The sequence below is a fragment of the Botryllus schlosseri genome, chromosome 5 (assembly GCF_051294905.1).
Source record: "Botryllus schlosseri isolate E-star chromosome 5, Bs_hap1, whole genome shotgun sequence".
NCBI lineage: Eukaryota > Metazoa > Chordata > Ascidiacea > Stolidobranchia > Styelidae > Botryllus > Botryllus schlosseri.
Window position 1 is genome coordinate 23,676,016 of NC_137240.1, and position 19,072 is coordinate 23,695,087.

At 41.1% G+C, this 19,072-nt stretch overlaps 2 protein-coding genes across 2 annotated transcripts; one reads left to right on the forward strand and one right to left on the reverse strand.

The window, feature by feature from the left end:
• Positions 1–452: 452 nt before the first annotated feature.
• LOC145439448 (solute carrier family 61 member 1-like) lies at positions 453–10,901 on the reverse strand. Its single transcript, XM_080316930.1, has 8 exons — positions 10,117–10,901; positions 8,498–8,760; positions 8,007–8,205; positions 7,699–7,914; positions 3,760–3,923; positions 3,496–3,694; positions 2,535–2,716; positions 453–1,027 (listed from the first exon to the last, which is right to left on the reverse strand). Exons 1-8 carry the CDS (start codon positions 10,234–10,236, stop codon positions 973–975), a joined length of 1,398 nt encoding a protein of 465 aa, XP_080173056.1. The 5' UTR covers positions 10,237–10,901; the 3' UTR covers positions 453–972.
• A 75-nt stretch (positions 10,902–10,976) lies between these two features.
• Positions 10,977–15,293, forward strand: LOC145439447 (amidophosphoribosyltransferase-like). The gene has a single exon (XM_080316929.1). The coding sequence runs from the start codon at positions 13,517–13,519 to the stop codon at positions 15,053–15,055; it is 1,539 nt and encodes a 512-aa protein (XP_080173055.1). The 5' UTR covers positions 10,977–13,516; the 3' UTR covers positions 15,056–15,293.
• Positions 15,294–19,072: the final 3,779 nt, after the last annotated feature.

The following is a 19,072-nucleotide window of genomic DNA, read 5'->3' on the forward strand; positions in this document are numbered from 1 at the left end:
ATGGAGGAGAAAAAAAACGGGGGCGCAGACTAGATGACCTCATGGGGCCGTATCGCAACTCCGTCGTCAAAGCATCTCGATGGTGCAGGCGAAAAAGAATATCATATCTCTCTCTCTTTAAACCTACTCAAGTAAGTATGTATAGTTGGGAAAACGGTCGCAATTCGTTCGCATGGACTGTCAAAAGCTGCAAATTAAGCAATGCGGGAGGTGTAGAGTGCTTGATTCATATTGATGCATCACAGGAGGTATCAACTTTTGACAGCATCATATCATTTTTTACGGTTGCATTATCCATCCACCTATTTTTAGAACCTTGGTAATTCCAGGCGCCATCTCCCCCAGAAGACGCAGGCCAGATCCAGCACCTTCGTCGCTGCCCTGGGCCTTTGAGAGAACCACAACTTTCACACTATGCTGTCTTATTGACTAAGCTTAACTTTACAAGGATATTCATTGTTCATGTCAATATAATCACCAAAACCATTTCATGTGGTACCATGCAACACCATTGAACATATCATCAGGTTCTCAGTTTGTTGCAATATCCCAATGCACAATCACATTACTTGAACGAAGCATGAACAGAAACCTTGCGAACAGCTTTGCCCACATAGATATTGACGGTGAAAATAGGCCCGGACGAAGATAAATATACCTACTGCACAGAATGCTTCGTAATTGAGAAGTTCAGTTTTATCTCATGCGAGATGCAATACATCAGATCAGACTACATTATATATATATAGCGAACTCGTTACATAACAGCGCTATCTCAAGCTACAACCGCAAATGGTGGACATGGTCTATATATTATTTAAACGAGTTTCGCATTACGGCATTTGATTCCAACGTGCTTCCATTGATTGAAAAACGTGGTCAGTATATATATGTAACACATGGAGTGTAGAAGAGCTTCATTTTGGAACTTGCATAGATATATGACAGTGCTTGTACTATCACGGAGTCGGCTCATGTAGTTACATCGTCTAAAGCCGTGCCATAATCCGGTTGTTTCTTCTTCGTCCTAAGAAAATGGTCACATTAAACCATTGGTTCTCAAAATTTTTCGGACACGCCCCCCTTTATGATAGTGAAATATTTTGCCCCTCCCGCCCCTTATCGTCATATCATAAAATATTAATAAGAGAAGCCTGAATGCTAGCAATCCCAACGGATAGTTTGACGGCATGGAAGGTTATTACTGCTGGTGAGATAATTCTAAAATAGGAAATTCGGACCATACACAGAGCAATAACGATGAGCTGGAGGTAAATAGCGCGAAAAAAATTTCAGTTCACTGCGGCTTCGCACCCCCCTTCAGATGCTTTCACGCCCCCCAGTTTGCGAACCACTGCATTAAACAGAACGTTCACAGAGTGCACTATGCTATCCGGACTCTTATATCACAGATATGTATGGTTTCATTGAAATGAACCCGAATATTTTCAGCTGAGACTAGTCAGGGGTAATTGTCAGCAACTAGTAGAGAATTGAACGTTTAACGCTCTCTCATTCGAAATTTCATGCTAGTGACCTCAAATTTTGTGATACGATTGTTGATGTTCTTGTGAAATCTAGTTGCTGACGACTACCCCTGACGAGTGTCAGCCAAAAGTGTTCGGGTTCATTTCAATATGAATATACTATTGAATTGTATATTGAAGTTCTGTACCTCCAAGAAGCTCTCCAAATATGTATGTGTCATCCAGCATTCGGAGTTGGCTATTTAGGCTATTCGCATCGTTCAAGAAAATTTTGTGAAGCTGCTTCAGCACCTTTCACATCACTCCTATTTCTACATCTACTAAAAGCTGTTTCAGCCATCCATTGAAATAACTATTTGCATTTGCTTCTTCCAAAACAGCATCAGTGACTACTTCAGCCACTTCGGCATACTAACACCTATACAATTCTCAAGGTTTACAACGATTGTGGTCTAATCAGCAAATATTTGCCGTGACACTTGTGGACTACAGAAGGCCTACTTTTTCAGGAGAGGAAAAACAACCGGAAAATAGGCAAAAAATAAAATATCAATGCACCAATATGTCTTCAGGTGAGATTGTGAGGCTTTCAATTCAAACAGTTAGAACAATGGTTCTCAACCGGCGGTTGGCGGACCCCTGAAAACCTAATTTTTGTTTATTTTTTAGTTAGGAAAAGCATGAGCCAGTTTCTCGCATCGTCGAAATGGTCGCCTGAGATGAAATATCCGACTGTGCAAACTCATTTTAATCGTCAAATTGCCAATAGCCTGCTGTTCAGATGTCTTCATGAACCGTACAAGTTCAGAGGTGGTTAGTGACAAAGTATTCTACGTTTTGAATATTTGTTCAGCCCAATCAATTAGTTTTGCTTGAAGACTACTTCTTCTTAACAGATTTGTAACCAACATAGTCATACCTAGATACTTCTGACCAGGGTTATACAGATATATATCTATATCTGCCTTCTACGTTTTGTCAACAGGACCGTGGTTGCCCACTCAGGCTTAATACAAATTTCGCCAAAAAACATAATTCCACACACACCTGAGCAAAATCAGAGAGAGTCCCATTGCAGTTACAACCATGAAAAAGCACATGGTGAAGAGCTTTCTCGTACCGTGCGCATTCAGACTATTGTGCAGCATCAATAAACCGCAGCAGGCAAACAAGTTCAACGGTACTCGAAACCATGAGGTAACAGCAAAGTTCTGAAGGTCTGGTTTGATCTGAAATCAACGCAAATATTAGAAATACATAAAGTCACAGACACACTATTTCAGGGATGACCGAACTCGTTTTTTATTATATTGCTCTCCTACTTCGAAGCTTCCTCTCATAATGTTGGCACAATGAAAATCCAAACCAGTCGTCGCTGTGCAATCATAGTGTCTTAACACATTTCCATAGAATTATGTTTTTGTAAAGTTTTCATTTTTTCGGCCATGGTTAACTTTGAAACAATGAGACAAACATTGATTCCACAGCGACAAAAGTGGCATTGATATTCCTGTCACATTTTTTGCAACCGAAATATCTACAAGATGGTATTGTGTGCTTGCCCAAAATTGATTGAGGTCTACGCTGGAAGGAGTCAAGGGTCACAATATGCTGACGCTCAGTCATGTAGATTTAACTGAACCATTCCATAGAGTAGGGGTCTTAAACACGCGGCACGCGAGAGCATTTTATGCAACCTGTGTCGAAAGCAAGTGCAAAAGCAACTTTATTCAAATATTTGATTTTTGGAATTGCTACACAGTAAATTCACATTTTCACGATGGGTGTGGAATGTCATTCTACAAACTCCAGTCAAAAGGCCTATTCACCTACTTGGAAAGACATTGAATTCCCCACCCATATTAATGATGTTGCGGCCCACGGTGTCATCAAAAACTAGGAAATTGGCCCCTGAGCAAATATGAGTTTCAGACCCCTGCCATAGCGGGACGAGACTCCCATTCGACACGACGACAGTGAGCTACTGTTCTGCATTGCACAAATTTACCTGACGCTTGATTTCAGCCATTGACGGAAAATACGATCCAGCGGAGAATTCAAAACAGAGAAAGCACAGGTATGATACCACTGGGAATTCGTTGGTCGGACTGGTAGACAAAACGCATCCCAAGATTGCAATACTGGCTACCCCGGTAGCACCTATTAAAAGTGAATGGGCTGGTATTTTCAACACAGTTGTCCAGATTCTGAAAACACACGAATATATAGTCAGCAGTTGAAAAGTTAAAATTGAGTCATCGGTAAGGCTTACTTGTATGCGATGCCGCCACATAGAGTTGCAAACATGAAGGAAGCAAAGACAATGCCAAGTGGGGGGTCGTGATGATCAAGCACCGGGGTCCATAAGAAAACAAAGATGGTCAGTACGCTCTCAAAGAGGGACTGGATGCAGCCGATGAGGAGCAAATCTGGATTCTGAAAATCAAAGCAAATCTTGCCTTCCACTACTCAAAATGAGCACATATTTCCTAATTATAGCATTTTCCTGTCATATTCTAATCTAATAGGGCGATTACTTTTTGACTTGTCAAAAAAAGTCAACATTGTTTACCAAGTGTAATTTTCTTGCGATCTGCATTTTTTTGGTGTCGTAGCTAGGTTGCACTGTCGGTGAACACATAATTTATACCTTGTAGCCTACTTTATAGACCCACTGTTGTAGATGGTCCATTGTCTACTCTTCGTGAATTTAAATCATCGAATGAAACAAATAAGTTGACACACAACTTCAATGTTGCCAGCAAACAGCTGCTGCTGTTTAACACTAGAACGATCAAGTGGCTTTTCTGACGCATTTTCATTTTTGAAGAGCTGGCATTCAGTCAAATCTTACGCTGTTCGGCTGAAACTTCTTGACTTTTATTTATTTTATGTAGGCCACCTTACCCATGATTTTCATCACTCATCTAGTACAAATAAAAAAGTTATACACAGAACTACCGAAGGGCATTTTTGACGCATTACACTTATTCTACCTTCAGGCATCGCAGTTTCATATTCTTGAAAGTGGTTATGTATCTGATAAACACAGAAAAGCCGTTTGTAACAACAGAACTTTGTTAATATCGACTCGGTCTAACTGTGTTAGCAACAACATCCCTTGTAATAGAAGGCCCTGGATCTTCCTCGTTCCAAGTCACCAATGCTCTGTAATATTATATTTCTGAAGCTCAGCGTGTTACAGGACATGAAATTTGAAATGTACCATTAGACCAAGCCGACATCTGTATTGTCCATACTAATATACTAGGGCTGTACAAGGGCAAAGGGTCTTTGCTCCGGTCTACGAGATGGATCTTCGGGGGGAGAGTGAGCTGAATCAAGTGAATTGAATGCATATGAGGACTGAGGGCATGGGTGCATTATGTTTAGTCAGGCCCTCTCGAAAAACAGATTTATGGAAGTCGTGATCTTTCCATTGACATAAGGAGTAAAAAAAGGTAGGAATTCGATAAAGATAATATGGTTTTCGTTCATTACATGGTCGAAATGCCAGCAAATAATTGGGGTAAAATGTCAGATGGTGGACGCTGCTGCTACCAAGTATCTGTACAAGGGCGTATCATATTTAGGCAAGGATAGGACAGGACACCTCTTCCATAATCTATACATTTGCCAAGCATAGTAATGTGAAGAGTCTGATGTAATCCATCTCGAAACAATGTTACGTGAGTGTGGCTGTATACGCTTGGAGAAGAAAACGAAGTCCCAGTTGACACTATTGTCAAAAGTTGCTTGAAGCTACCCAGGACCAGAAGGAACACAGGCAGCTTCATGTAGCCACACTTTTCAAAGCTATCATCTTGTTGATAAGCGTAACGGCGAGATGCCAGTGTAGAGATCGAATTTGTACACATATATATTGAGTTCACTGCAACCTGAGGTAACTGTTTCCTTCAGAAACAACACAAACAAGAAACCAGTGACGGTTAAATGTTATAACGAAACAAAACCAGGGGGATATTATTGGTCAGGTTGCAAGGCAGTATTGTATGAGGGTACCAACAAGTCGACGATGGTTCGTGCATGTTTTCTTAGAATGTGAATGATCGTCTACTTGCCAAAATGCCGATACTCTAAAAATATGCAAATCGAGGATTAGTTGCAAAATTGAATTATGCAAATCTTATCTGATAAGCTTTATGATATGTCAGCAATAACCAACAATGATGATGTGGCTAAAGCGGATCTGGAACCTACTCTAAATTTTTAAAGAACGTGCTCAAATACCAAATGCGCACCAGAGCAACACTTATATGTTACACCAAAAAACGGCGATTCGTTTTATAAGTGTTGACCTAAGGTGTATGTAAAATATTGCAAGTAGCTGTGAGCGCAATAAACAATGGTTTCTGATGCCGTTTGTTGAGATTTGTGCTGATTTTTAGCTCCGGTAAATGCATTTAATCGAATAAGATTCAACATGCGCCAAAAAAGCCACATGGTAGTTCTAGGTAGTTCAAAGTTCCGGTAGTTCTAGTGTTAAGGATGTCTGTTCTATTCTTGCCAAGCTACTTCGTAAGGACAAACAGTTCCAACCAGAAATGTAGAAAAGTACTACAATTCTAACATATGTGCAGCAATGCCTAATTTAAATACTTGACGGCAAAATTTTGTCAGAATGATGATTTTTTAATGTCAGAAGATGTCAAAACTTCAATTTTTTAGTGCAAAATCTTGCATCCTTTAGGTCAAAAAATAATTCCCTGCTGATAAGATGTGCTAAGATATTAAATTGCCCTTTCTTTTTCAACATATCTCTACCTACCAATATCAGCCTTGTTTTTACCACGGCCAAAATCATTCATTGGCGTTAAGTTTTCTTTATTTATGGTTTGATTGGCATTTTGATATACGATGTTGCCGTAACTACGTACAGCGTTAGATCCGGGCTCTACACTGCATGGACAGACCATTTAAATTTGAGGCTAGAAAAGTTACAAAATCACAGACCTTTTGGCCTCGTGTAGCCTTTTTGTTACTAGAGCAGGGCAGAATTGAGTGCCTCAGTGTGTGAAAGTTGAAATATGTATCCTCATGTTCTCATGAAGAATATAATGGCAGTTTTACATCACATGAAAGATAATCGGGTACTTTTCGATCACACCTGTTTTATTGCACTTTGTGACAATACTGTACGTTGATCACATCACAGATATATATTTCATTTACACTAAGGTAAGTAGCTTTGTAGCCTACTACATGATCATATGCTGAATTACGATCTATGGAGATTTCAAGGCGGAAAATAGCAGGGTTGTAATGTCTCGAGTCCGACTCAGGTCGCGATTTTTGATGACTCGACTTGAATCATTTTTTTAAATGCTTAAAATGACTCGACTCGAGTCAACTTTTGTATTGACTCGACTTGTAGTCGAGTTATTGTACAACACAGACATTTCATTGTAACTTCGAAGAATAGCAAAGTCCTCACATCCTTGGCATTTCGTTTATCAGTCCTGATACTTGGAAAATATGGCCAGAAACTGCAAACTAAGGAAAATTACCATACCCCGGTATTATGAATGAGAGTCATTTTATATAATTCGAGCAGAGTTGAAAAAAGTGGTTTGAGCCGGATTGAACTGAAAAACGAACATATTAACTCGGTGGTAAATTGAAAATGACTCGACTTGACTCAAGTCATAACTATAGATGTGAGATTGACTTGTGACTCCGAACCTTGTGACTTGGTTATGACCTCGGAAAATAGAATAAAAACTATAATCCAAGTTGATAAATCAACTCTTAGTTGCAGGAGTGTATAATTTCCGTGTTCGAAAAAAATAACCTCTCACTCTTCGACTCCAATCACTGAAATTACTGCTACACGAATCACTGTGCCTATTTGTGACCAATTCACACAAATAGGCCTATAGTATGGAAGTATTTTGCGACCCAGTTACTGACACTTATGATGACTTGACAACTCTCGATTTGACAAAGAAAAATTACTCCCATTGATACATAGAAAAGAAATATTGTCTTATTAAATTCTGTAAGACACAATGCTACTAAGATATTAAATAAACTTAGTGAGAAAAGATGCCGCTGCAGATGTATTATCTTGGGTCACTCCACATTTTCTACGATTCGACAAGTCTATTTTATCCTATTGCACGTTGTTGAAAGTTTCCGGGCGACTGTGCCACCGTGTAAGGATAGCTGGTCTTAAAACTTCATTACTCACCCTAAAAATATTCTGCAATCCTTCGCAACACATCTTCATAAAACGTGGCTTTTTAACATTCAGTTGTGTTGCCGACGGGCTGGGCCGCTCAACCAACCCCTCAGTGTCCAATGATTGTGGTCCAATTGAGTTCCATTTGGACCGCATAAGCATTACACTGATGCCCAAGAACGGCACGGCCATCAACGATGGTGCAACCGGACCAAATCCGTAAAGCTGTTAGGTAAAGAAGGCTCATAGACCATATCTACAAGGGTGGCATGGAAAAGGCTACACTACAATAGACAGCCAATTCAAATTGCTCGAACCTCAGTCATGCAATAAGCCAGTATCCCAGCCATCGCCGCCATGAATGAGCTAGCGAATGCAGCTTTGGTTGACGTGATCTCGATCCAATCTTTCGGAAAATCGAGGACCTCCAAATGCGAGCGAGCATACCATGACTCATGGGATGCGAAAAGCAGTGTAGTGGCCGCGCCAGAAAGAATCCGACTGATGATAAGCGTGCTGAAATGAGAGAAGAATTTATTACACAGAAACCTGACTTGGCCATATTGTAAATTGATTCAAGCTGGAGCTGAACTTTCCATTTACGGTTTGGTTGACCGAAGCCTATCCTCTGCACCCTAATAATTTACAACCTATATATACATTGAATAATATAATCTTGCTCGTCAACATAATGAGCCTGATGATATGAACTAGTGATTAGGTGTCGATTAAAAATTTAAACTAACATGTTATTGTATCGTGATTTATAGAATTGCAGTCAATTACCACAAAATAAAACCACACCAACCTGTAATCAGCTGATAGCTTCAAAAAGCATGCAAGAGCATACACTGCTGATGCGCCCAAAGCAACTCTCTGTTCCTTGTAAGTATGAATTAGATATCCACTTGCAGTTCCAGTGAAAAGTGCCGACACGAGGCCACAGACGTAAATGATTGTGATTTGGTCTTCTAAGAAGCCATAGTGAGAAAACAATTTGTAGACATACGGGGCATTCAGCCAATCAGAAAACAGCGCTGGGTAGAATGCAGTGAAGTAAAGCTTCTGAAACTGTTAAATGAATGTTTGGTATATGAGAGACTGGTAATTGGTGAGGATTATAGGCTAGTCATGTTCTTTCAATGATCCAACGTCAAATAAGTAGGCTGTGGTAACAAACATTTTTGAATGTGATCTGCTAATAATGTATCAACAATGTATGTTTGTTTTCGTAGAATATTGAATCACATATTCACAAGAACTGGTAACTTGATGAATATGAAGTGGGCCTACAGTAGCCAACCTACATAAGAACTGCCTATAGTGTTTGCGACTAGATAACATAATGCTAGAGCTAGAGGGTATAACAGGCTTCTCGATTGGAATGCTGTCGGCTTGAGCCCCAGATGGATCAGACCAATGACTGCGACTTTCCCACTAGGTGCTCGGCAATCCGGTATTTAGGATAGAGTGAAAAATGGTGATGCTGACTCAATAACCTAATGGCTTTTTTACATCTCCTTCGTCAATATGCCAGAATGATGTAGATTCCAAGGGCTGTTCAAAAATACTTTTTTTACAAATCTTGCATTTTAGGCGCTTAAATTGTCAAGTTGCCTAAAAAGACATTGCACACCAAATTCGAATCCATTCCAACCAGCAGAAATGAAGTTACATGAGTTTAGGAATATTTTATTCAATTATATAGGCTGAAACATTAAAAAAGTTTTTCCAAATTTTACTGGCTACACCATGAAATTGTCAAGTTGTCTGACAATACGACACATAACAAATCCCAACCGGTAGAAGCGAAGTTATTGCAGTTGAAAGTTTTGGATTAGAAAATATATATAGGGCTACCATTGTCGGTGGTAATCCCAGAATTATTAACAAAATACCGTACCCAAACAACTTCGGTTCTACGGATTGGAATTGGGTCAAATTTGTTTTGCATCGTTTTTGCAGACGTATCAATTTTATGAGGTAGCCAGTAGAATTTGAAAAAGGTTTCAAACATTTTATGTTAAATTAAAAATTTTTGAACTCCAGTAGCTTACCTTCTAGCCTTCTGGTTGGAATTGGGCCAAATTTTGTGTCCAACGCTTTTTAGCCAACCTAACAATTTTAGCCAATAGCCGCAAAAATTTGGAATTAAAGTTCTTTTGGAACAAGAACAACCCTGGTGTAGTGTAGATGCAACCCCCCTACGGAATCTCGGTACGTTTTGCCTAGTATAACATGTGAGCAGCGATGATTTTCCAAGTTGAAGTAATTAAATAAAAAATAACAAAAAATAAAACATAGTGTGAACACAGGACACTGATTCCAAGACAGATGAAAACTAAAACATACTGCCTAGCTAAGAGCCAACAATAATAACTGGCATCACCACCAGTATAATGACGCAGGTAAATATAGGCCACTCACCTCCCAAAATTGTGGGTTAGTGTTTGCTGTCTTGGAAGAGACATATCTTTGGTAAAAGGCTAATCCCACAGAAAGAACAGCAGCAAGTACGAAAGTGATCACAACAATAATAGTCAGCATTGCAGGATTGTCATGTATAACTGTAGATTAGCCGGCATATGCGCTCGTTAATTGTATAATATAACTGGACAACCTTATACAGAAAAGAAATTCATGGGTTCAATTAGCAGGAAATTATATATTTTAGGATGAATAATAAGGGCATTAATTCTCTTCAACTACGAACATTCCTTCCATAGCCTAATACATCATTACCATAACGCATGAGATATAGAGACCTACACGACCAACAGCTCTAAGACAGCCCCCTAGTTCCTAGTCACCACTCATTTTCTGATTTCAAATTTTAACTGGACTAGGTCAAGTTGAGTCATTTTCATTTTGTTATGAATCGGAGTCAAAGCGATTGTACGAAAATAACATCGAATTCGAGTCACAGTCCGAAGTATCTGCGGCTCATAATTATGAGATTACCATAGCGCAAAGCTTGTGATGTACTATAGATGCTGTAAACGGCTATGATATTGCTCTGGGGATATTAGAATTATCCCATTCTGCATGATGCCTATTTAGTCCGGACTTTAGCCACATAAGAGACAAATCAGAAGGAATTGCACATATTTTTTTTATATTGACATCCAAAGTAAATAGATGTTTACGAAGTAAAAAGCTGAAGAAAAGCCATCAGAGTTCATATTTCTTCACGCTTCGCTGCGGAGATAGCATGGCGCTTTCATCAGCTTTGTGTTATTGTAACTCAGCTGCTCGCACTACGAGTCGATTTGGTGCCGTAGTGCCGCAATGGATCTCATCAGGTAGAAGCGAATCGTGATTTGGTGAGGGTAGGTTGAGTTATCAGCATTTGTCTTTTCACTGTCGGTGTCGTGTTGTGAGTGTTAGTATAAACTAGACGGGATACACGTAACACTTTGGACTGAAGGAAGATGGATAAGGTGCGGAATTTGTTTTAGTTGTTGAATGACATAGATCAGTAATGCCATGCAGTCTATGTGCAATTGCCTTTGATTTAGTAATTTAGCTTTGCGGCGTAGATAAACCTAGAACTTTGTAGCGTACATGCTTTATCCGTATGCCGTATGGGGGTCCGCTACCGTAACGATGTCTAATACATCGGTAATCGTATGGGGGCGGCCGGCGGGTGAAACTAAATGCTGATTACGTTCAATTCATTGAATACTGAAACCAGAGGTTGATGTACCGGTGATGAGTCGTTCATTTTTGGAATTAAATGTTTTCGTTAATTTTTTTAAATGCACACGACACACTTCTGTCAATTTCGTCAAATTCTGCAAGTAGGCGAAGATCTCTGCTGGTTATCTAGCAATTTTGCGGACTTCGATACGTTCACTATAACGTGGAATTTTGTTCGCCGTGAATGATTAAATGCATCGTTTTGTTATATCGACGATCTCTTTTTGATGGTAATTGATTAGTCGCGAAGTTGTTGTTTATAAAGGATGTACGATTCTATGAAAAGGTTGGGTTGCCAACGCGAAAACGGTACGACTTTAACCCACGTCCAAGTGCAAAATACTTAATAAGCCCTCCGGCATCTTCCGGTTTAGCTTACCGTCCGCTTCTACCCGGGGGTGACCAGATTCAGGTATGCTCTTTCGGCGAAAGGAGTTGAGAAGTGTGTATTTCGACGAATAGTAGCACACTCACTGCACACCTTCTCCTGTTTTGTAACAGTTGAACAACTCGTACCGCCGACGAATGTTACATAACTCAACCATCCATCACCATGCGGTGCGTGGCGTGTCCCGCGCGTGATAACACTGAGTTAACGATATCCGTGAATTCGGCTCGGGGCTCATTTACTTGGATGGTCTTCCTCCATTCCAATCTGATCGGTGCTGTTCAAGAATTGTTATTTCGTAAGACAGCTCCAGCCTGATGTATTTATTTGCCGGCAATTGGGAAGAGTGTTTTCGTATGTGTGCGCCTACCATGCGAATGGCATCCGCCCACCCGGTATCCTTCTTCGTGAGTTGCGGTATTTAGTGTGCTGGCAAAGTCGGCATATATTTGATGCATTTCTGTGTATTGGATAAAAATACTTAATTCGTTTTGATAAGTCGGGATAATTGATGTTTACATAATGTAGGTAGGGTTACATCGTAATATTTGTGACCAGCGAATATGACTGTCCAGTCCATGTTCCTAGTGTTGGTGATAATGCATTTACAACAAATATCATGTGATGATATATCATGCGGATTCAACTTGTGTTTTCGTTACGTTTTACAAAGAGTATTTTTCGTATTCCCGCCATCAAATTATTGGATAAATAGTACGCGACCGGTAACTGTGCTAGCTTGCCCGACTGTTTATATCAAATACAATTACCGCGTCATTTCATTTTTCCGCCACCGCTTTAGAAGTCACGTTCCATGCGACATCCATCACTAGCGTGGATTTTTGACATCGTAATGACAATCAGTTCGAGTGCTACGCGCTAGGTCCGAAATCTTCGACATAAACTTTCTCCGATGCACCTCGGCTAAGATTTAGGTCGTAAAACTCGAAACGAATGCCACTACGATAAGAGAAGGATAAATTGCATGAACATAACACTTCGATATATCATTCATTTCTAGTCAATAATACTACTAATACTGCACCGTGAGCCGTGACGTAGATGGTTTGTATCGCATAACGACTGACGTACTGTCACACGAGACTCTTTTAGAAGTACAGAAGTTCATTATGCAATTGAATGATATGTATTCTTGTTGAAATGTATCCGAATATTTTCGGCTGACACTCGTCAGGGCTATTCGCCAGCAATTAGTGGCGAGGCGACTATTCATATGCAAAGTTTTTTCAATTCTCTGCTTGTTGCTGACGATTACCCCTGACCAGTGTCAGCCGAAAATATTCTGGATATTTCAATATGAATACATCATTCAATAGTTCGGAAAATGTCGTCGATAAGCATTATCGGACAGAGCAGGGCGAAATTGTTACGGAATTGCGCAACTATGTCTCATTTGAGAGCACTCAATTTATTTCGTTAGTCCGCGATCGTGCTTCAAGAGTGACACTGCAATACTTGCTCGCGAAAACTAGGTTTTCAAACTACCAGCGTCTTTGTTCCCTCCGTTATTCGTACCCGATATCCTCAGGAACTAGCGTAACGTTCTCATTTGTAAATGAGGTCAAGCTTCCGTAAAATCAACACATCGATGCTTCCGAAGAGTTAATTTATTTGTTCCAATTTCTTTGCAGAGTTACTGAGATAGTGTTGCTTACGATTCGTCTTAAATCGCAGTTTCACACGTCATCCGTTTGACGGCACTGTCACTGCCTCTCTGTAATGGCCTCAGGAGGACTTTCTAATGATGTAGTCGGCGAATCGAGCGTCTTGACGCACGAATGCGGAGTATTTGGTTGTGTGGCGACTGGGGAATGGCCTACGGAGTTAGATGTCGCCAATACCATCAACCTCGCTCTCATTGGGCTTCAACATCGCGGACAGGAATGCGCGGGCATTGTCACAGGAACCGGAAGCCCTTCCGATAGATTCAATGATCACCGCGGCATGGGACTTGTGAGCTCTGTGTTCGACACGCACGCCCTTTCTAATCTCGCCGGTAACCTCGGCGTCGGCCACACCAGATACTCCACGCAAGGAAAATCAGAAATCAAGAATTGTCAGCCTTTCGTACTGGAGAATATACACGGGCAAATCGCTGTCGCGCACAATGGCGAGCTGACTAACAAGAATTCATTGCGGAAAGAAGTTTTAGAGCGAGGGGTCGGACTAAGAACTGCATCCGACAGCGAAGTAATAGCTCAGATCTTGTGTTACCCGCCAGAGAAAAGAGAAGGACGCGACTGGGTGGAGAGGATCAAGTATCTGATGCGGCGTGCGCCGTTAGCTTACTCACTTTTAATCATGCACGAAGGCGAAATTTTCGCTTTACGCGACCCGTTCGGAAACCGCCCGCTTTGTATAGGAAAGCTCATGACGCCCGTCGATGAAAATCACGTAGAAGGCTACGTCGTGTCTTCCGAGTCGTGCGTGTTTCAGAGTATAGGGGCGATCATGCACCGTGAGATCGCGCCTGGAGAGATTGTATCTATTACAAAAAAAGGAATTGCCTCACTCGATGTGGTCGCCAGACCTAGCAACAAACCTCCAGCTCTGTGCATCTTTGAATATGTTTATTTTGCTCGGCCCGACTCGGTAATAGACGGACAGATGGTGTACGGTGCTAGGTATCGCTGCGGCCAACAACTTGGTGTTGAATCGCCTATTGAAGCTGATGTAGTGGGTGCAGTGCCTGAGAGTTCTACCCCCGCAGCGCACGGTTACGCGGCTCAAGTAGGCGTGCCTTTCGTGGACGTGCTCGCTAAAAACAGATACATCGGCCGCACGTTTATACAACCCACCAAACGATTAAGGCAATTGGCGGTGGCCAAAAAATTCGGCGCACTTCGAGAAAACGTAGCCGGCAAACGCGTTGTGCTGGTCGACGATTCTATAGTACGTGGCAACACGATGGGACCGATCGTGAAAATGTTGCGTCAAGGAGGCGCGAAGGAAGTACACATACGTATCGCATCTCCGCCGCTCAAAAACGCATGTTACATGGGCATAAATATACCAAACACAAAGGAACTTGTCGCCAATCAGCTATCGGTGGAGGGCATAGCCGAAATTATGGGCGCCGACAGCTTGGCGTATCTCTCTCTCGACGGTTTGGTGAAATCCGTGCGAAACGGGGCTTGGAAAACTTCTTTCGACAAAAATGCATCCGACAACATTTCGAATGGAAACAGCGGCGACAAAGAAGTTGGTCACTGCGTCGCGTGTCTCGACGGGAACTATCCAGTGGATTTGGATTGGTAGCGTTTCGGAAGCGGCGCTATAGCATGATGGACTTCAAATTGCGTCATTGTATGTCGGCATGGAATACTTTTGCATATATTTCATGCAGGAATCTTGTGCTGCTAGCGGCTTAGTAACACTGCCTTATTTATTACCGTTTACTTGTGTCTTATCTTGGAATTGCATGGTGCGTTTTTGCACTGCTTTTGATCTTCTCGCGAGAATCTTTTTGTGCTCGAAAAATACTTGTTTTACTGTGTGCAGTGGCAATCGTATCTTGAGTTATCCTAGTAATTGAGGACGTGAAAAATTTTCATATGGTTGCAGTTATTATTATTTCATTCCAGCCTATAGCTGTTTATAGCGAAATAAGAATACAAATTTGGGTGGAGATGGCGGGAACATGGCTTGTAAGTCACACAAAGTTGTCATGCGATCCGTATGGTTACAAATTAAGAGTCGCCTCACGGATTATTATATCGCTCTCGCTGTATAGAGATCAACAACGCCGAGGTGAAACAGAGCGGAGCTTTTCAACCTTTTTGAGCGCCATTCGCTCTTTTTTGACAAAAAATATTCATTCATTCGCACAAACCAACCGAAAATTGTTTTCGGGTCGCGACCGCACTAGAGCGATCTTTTAATATCCATGTAATATTTGTTGAATTTCTTGCAACAAAATTTCTTCGCGCATATCGCGTTCCACTGTGGATATGTGATGTTAATACATATCCAAGGTCACTGTGTTGCGTACTAGAGGTAAATACGAGACGGAGAAAAGTGGTTCTTACGATGATATGGTTTGATCATGAAAATGTTCCGAACCTTGTATTATACGAATTCGTTTGATGTTATCACAAGATTTGTCCGAAATTGGTATTTCAGGAAAGCTCTAGCAGGCGCGGGTATTATTCGGACAGGGTAGAGGAAGGTAAACAGCGGGGCCTAACTACCACACCCGATTTCTTTTGAACACGTCTAATTTTCAGAAATGAATATAACTGTAATCACAATTTTTAAAGAATGGTATACTCCTTGTACAGTACATGTAACGTCTATCACCGTCGAAGACAGTTGTTATGCTTTAGTTTAGCCGAAGGACGTGCAACGAGCTGGTGCAGGACTAATAGACACAGATCGCGTCCGTCCCTTTACGGGTCGGGACCGGGGCCGTAACAGCACTTCGTCAGGCCCCCCCAAAAAACTTTGGTCTTGGGCCCCCCATAGGGTTATAGGCCGAACTTCTGGGGGGCTTCGGCCCCCAGACCCCCTCCGGCGATACCCTGTTTACCGCTATTTGTCATATTGTTGGGAGTTTGTTTAGTGAATCAGCTTTTGTCGCCGAAGCGCGGAAAATTTCTAGAATTCACGATTGAATCGGTCAGTATGATCGGGAATTGCATATATATTGTTGTCAATTTTTATCTTCTCTCTGCTCACGTAATCAGATTTGCCGGTAGAGCTGAGTGAGGTGTGTTTCAAAAGGTAGGACGACTCAATAATAATTAAACATCTTAGGGCGTATACCCATTGGCAGGAACGAAACAGTACCTCGTCGGGCCCCAAAAAACGTGGGTCTTGGGCTCCCATAGGGTGTAAAACGACCCCCCCCCCATCACGTTGTTCGCGTTTGTCACGAAATCATCTGTACTGTACTGTTAGGCAGCGCGAAGTGCGAAAATTTTCGATAATTTATGATAAAATCGGTCAATCAGATCGGCTATTGCATATATATTATGCTATCAATTTATTGTCCTCTCTACTCACGTAATTAGATTCACCGGTAGAGCCGAGTGAAGTGTCTTGAAAACGGGCGTGCCCGTAAATAATAATTAAACATCTTCGGCGGGCGGACCCGTTGATATGACTTCGTTACATGATGTTATTTCGTGACTTCCAGTCTGCTACAACAAAAATTATAGACTCGCCCGAACGTGAGCTTCTAAACTAAGAGACGCACACGATTTCAAATTGGTATTTCTTCACTGGCATAAAATTTTTCCCAGCGGGATGGTATTTGTCTTGTGAGGTTCAGATTGCAAAGACAGCAACATTCGGCGCCAGTCGTTTAGGCGCCTATGGACAATTAAACCTATATGTATTTTGTATAGACAGACAGATTCTTTATTCGTACGATGATTGTTCACACAAATATGTAAAAAAGACAAACACAGCGATATGACCACATCAAGATGTGTAGTCTTCAAGTCAGCTGTAGTCATGGCGTAACGTTAGAACATTTATATCATGCAACTGTCGGTCTGTAACACTTCAACAAAAGATTAAACAACAAAACGCAAACGCAAAACAGTGGTAGTAAAAAAAAAAAAACTGTAACACTAGTTCAAAATAAATACCAGATTATACTCTCAGGTCTCAATATGTAGAAATGAGCTGAGACTTAAAATTCCGACAGAATGATGCAAATGACAAACCTCTGTGCTCTATTGATAAGGAGTTCCAAATCCTTGGACCAACAAAAGTTAGGGATCTCTGGCACACACTAGCGGCTAAATTCGCGAAGTCTTCGGTCAGCATAAGGGCATAGACCTTATCGGCCAAGGTTTTCTCGCTGCCGATCGTTCTGGCACACTTCTTGGAGTCGCATGTTATATGTCTTGGTGGGTCGTGGAGCGGTAATGGCCCAATACCCAATAATAAAGACAAATGGCTACTGGAATTCGCGCGCAGCGCGAAAATAAATTGAAAAATTTGCATAAATTTTCAAAAAATACTCTATGATTTATGCTAATTCACGAAATAATTTTGGGCCCCTTTCGAGCTCGCCCCCCCAATTGGGGGGTTTGGGGTGCGGCAATTACGGTACTGGTCGGGACATATGAAGACATGAAGTTTTGGCCAACATACACGGCTGGGCAAAGTTCGGTTCCAAAAAGATCGCTGATTGGCCCAACCTTCGCTTCGAAAGTGATATTTCGGGCCGTCGAGAAGGTCGGTACCCAATATTACCGTCGTATGCGTCACGCGTAGGGTTGCATTTCAAACAAGAATCAATTTAAAACAAACATGTTTAAAACAAGGCCCTAATTTAAAAAATGTTTTTGTTGCTTTTTTTTGAAGCCATGACGTCACGCATATTCAATTGTTACGTCATAGTGGTTTGACATTGACAACTGAAAATATACGGTAAATATAGTTCCTTTGACGAAATATCTATACTATTATTGTTGAACCGACAATTTTTAGGGTTCCAACCGTTCCATATCGATATACGTCGGCTATTGGGTGGTAATTGTCCGCGTAGGCTTATACAACATGATTTTTGGAAAGCATTTACACAATTATGGCATAATTTTGCAACTAAAAAAACACAATTTTTTTAAAAGGCCTCTGTTTAAAACACTGTTTAAACATGTTTTAAACAAAGTGTTGTAAACACCGTTTGTTTTAAATGCAACCCTAGTCACACGGCATGTTTCATAGAATTGCAGTGCGAGCAACTGCTGCTGGGTTGTCTGAGCGTCCTTTATATTATATGCTAACTGCCCGTATGAACGAAGCATACCGACATTTAAAATGCATCTCTTTCGAATTGTAAAGCTTGAGTCGCAAAATTCAACGAAATCTTTGATTTAGGTCGCGGTATGAAAATTAAGCTTATATGATCCACACTGCCTTAGAATATATAGGGTTACCATTTTTTGGAATCGGGAAAGGAGGACACGTTTTCAAAATTTTCAAACTTAGAATACTGGAGGTAAATCCTGGAAAATTGGTAAATTTATCCCACTGCTAGGTCGGTTGACTAAAAAAAAGGTCAAGTTTTCACTCGGCGTCCAAAATACAGTTTCCTTTCACATTTTCAGTGGGTTGACTAAAAAAAGTCAACTTTCCGGCTCAGCTCCTGAAATAGGCTACCCGCCGGACCGTTACTTCGGTGCTGATTTACGATATCTCAGTCGAATTTGGCCGTAAATTTTAATAAAATTCTCAAAAAAGAGGACAAAATCTCAAGAGGAAGGACATTTAGGCGTCCTCGGAGGACATTTTCAAAACTCGAAAAAGGAGGACAAATCA

Bases quoted from the DNA above. Each gene is read 5' to 3' on its own strand.
- LOC145439448 (XM_080316930.1), bottom strand. From the start codon at position 10,236: ATGCTGACTATTATTGTTGTGATCACTTTCGTACTTGCTGCTGTTCTT. The intron at 8,761-10,116 runs GTGAGTGGCCTA...TTCATTTAACAG, and splicing joins CTAACCCACAATTTTGGGAG to TTTCAGAAGCTTTACTTCAC. The intron at 1,028-2,534 runs GTGTGTGTGGAA...CCATTTTCTTAG, and splicing joins CTCTCTCTGATTTTGCTCAG to GACGAAGAAGAAACAACCGG.
- LOC145439447 (XM_080316929.1), top strand. From the start codon at position 13,517: ATGGCCTCAGGAGGACTTTCTAATGATGTAGTCGGCGAATCGAGCGTC.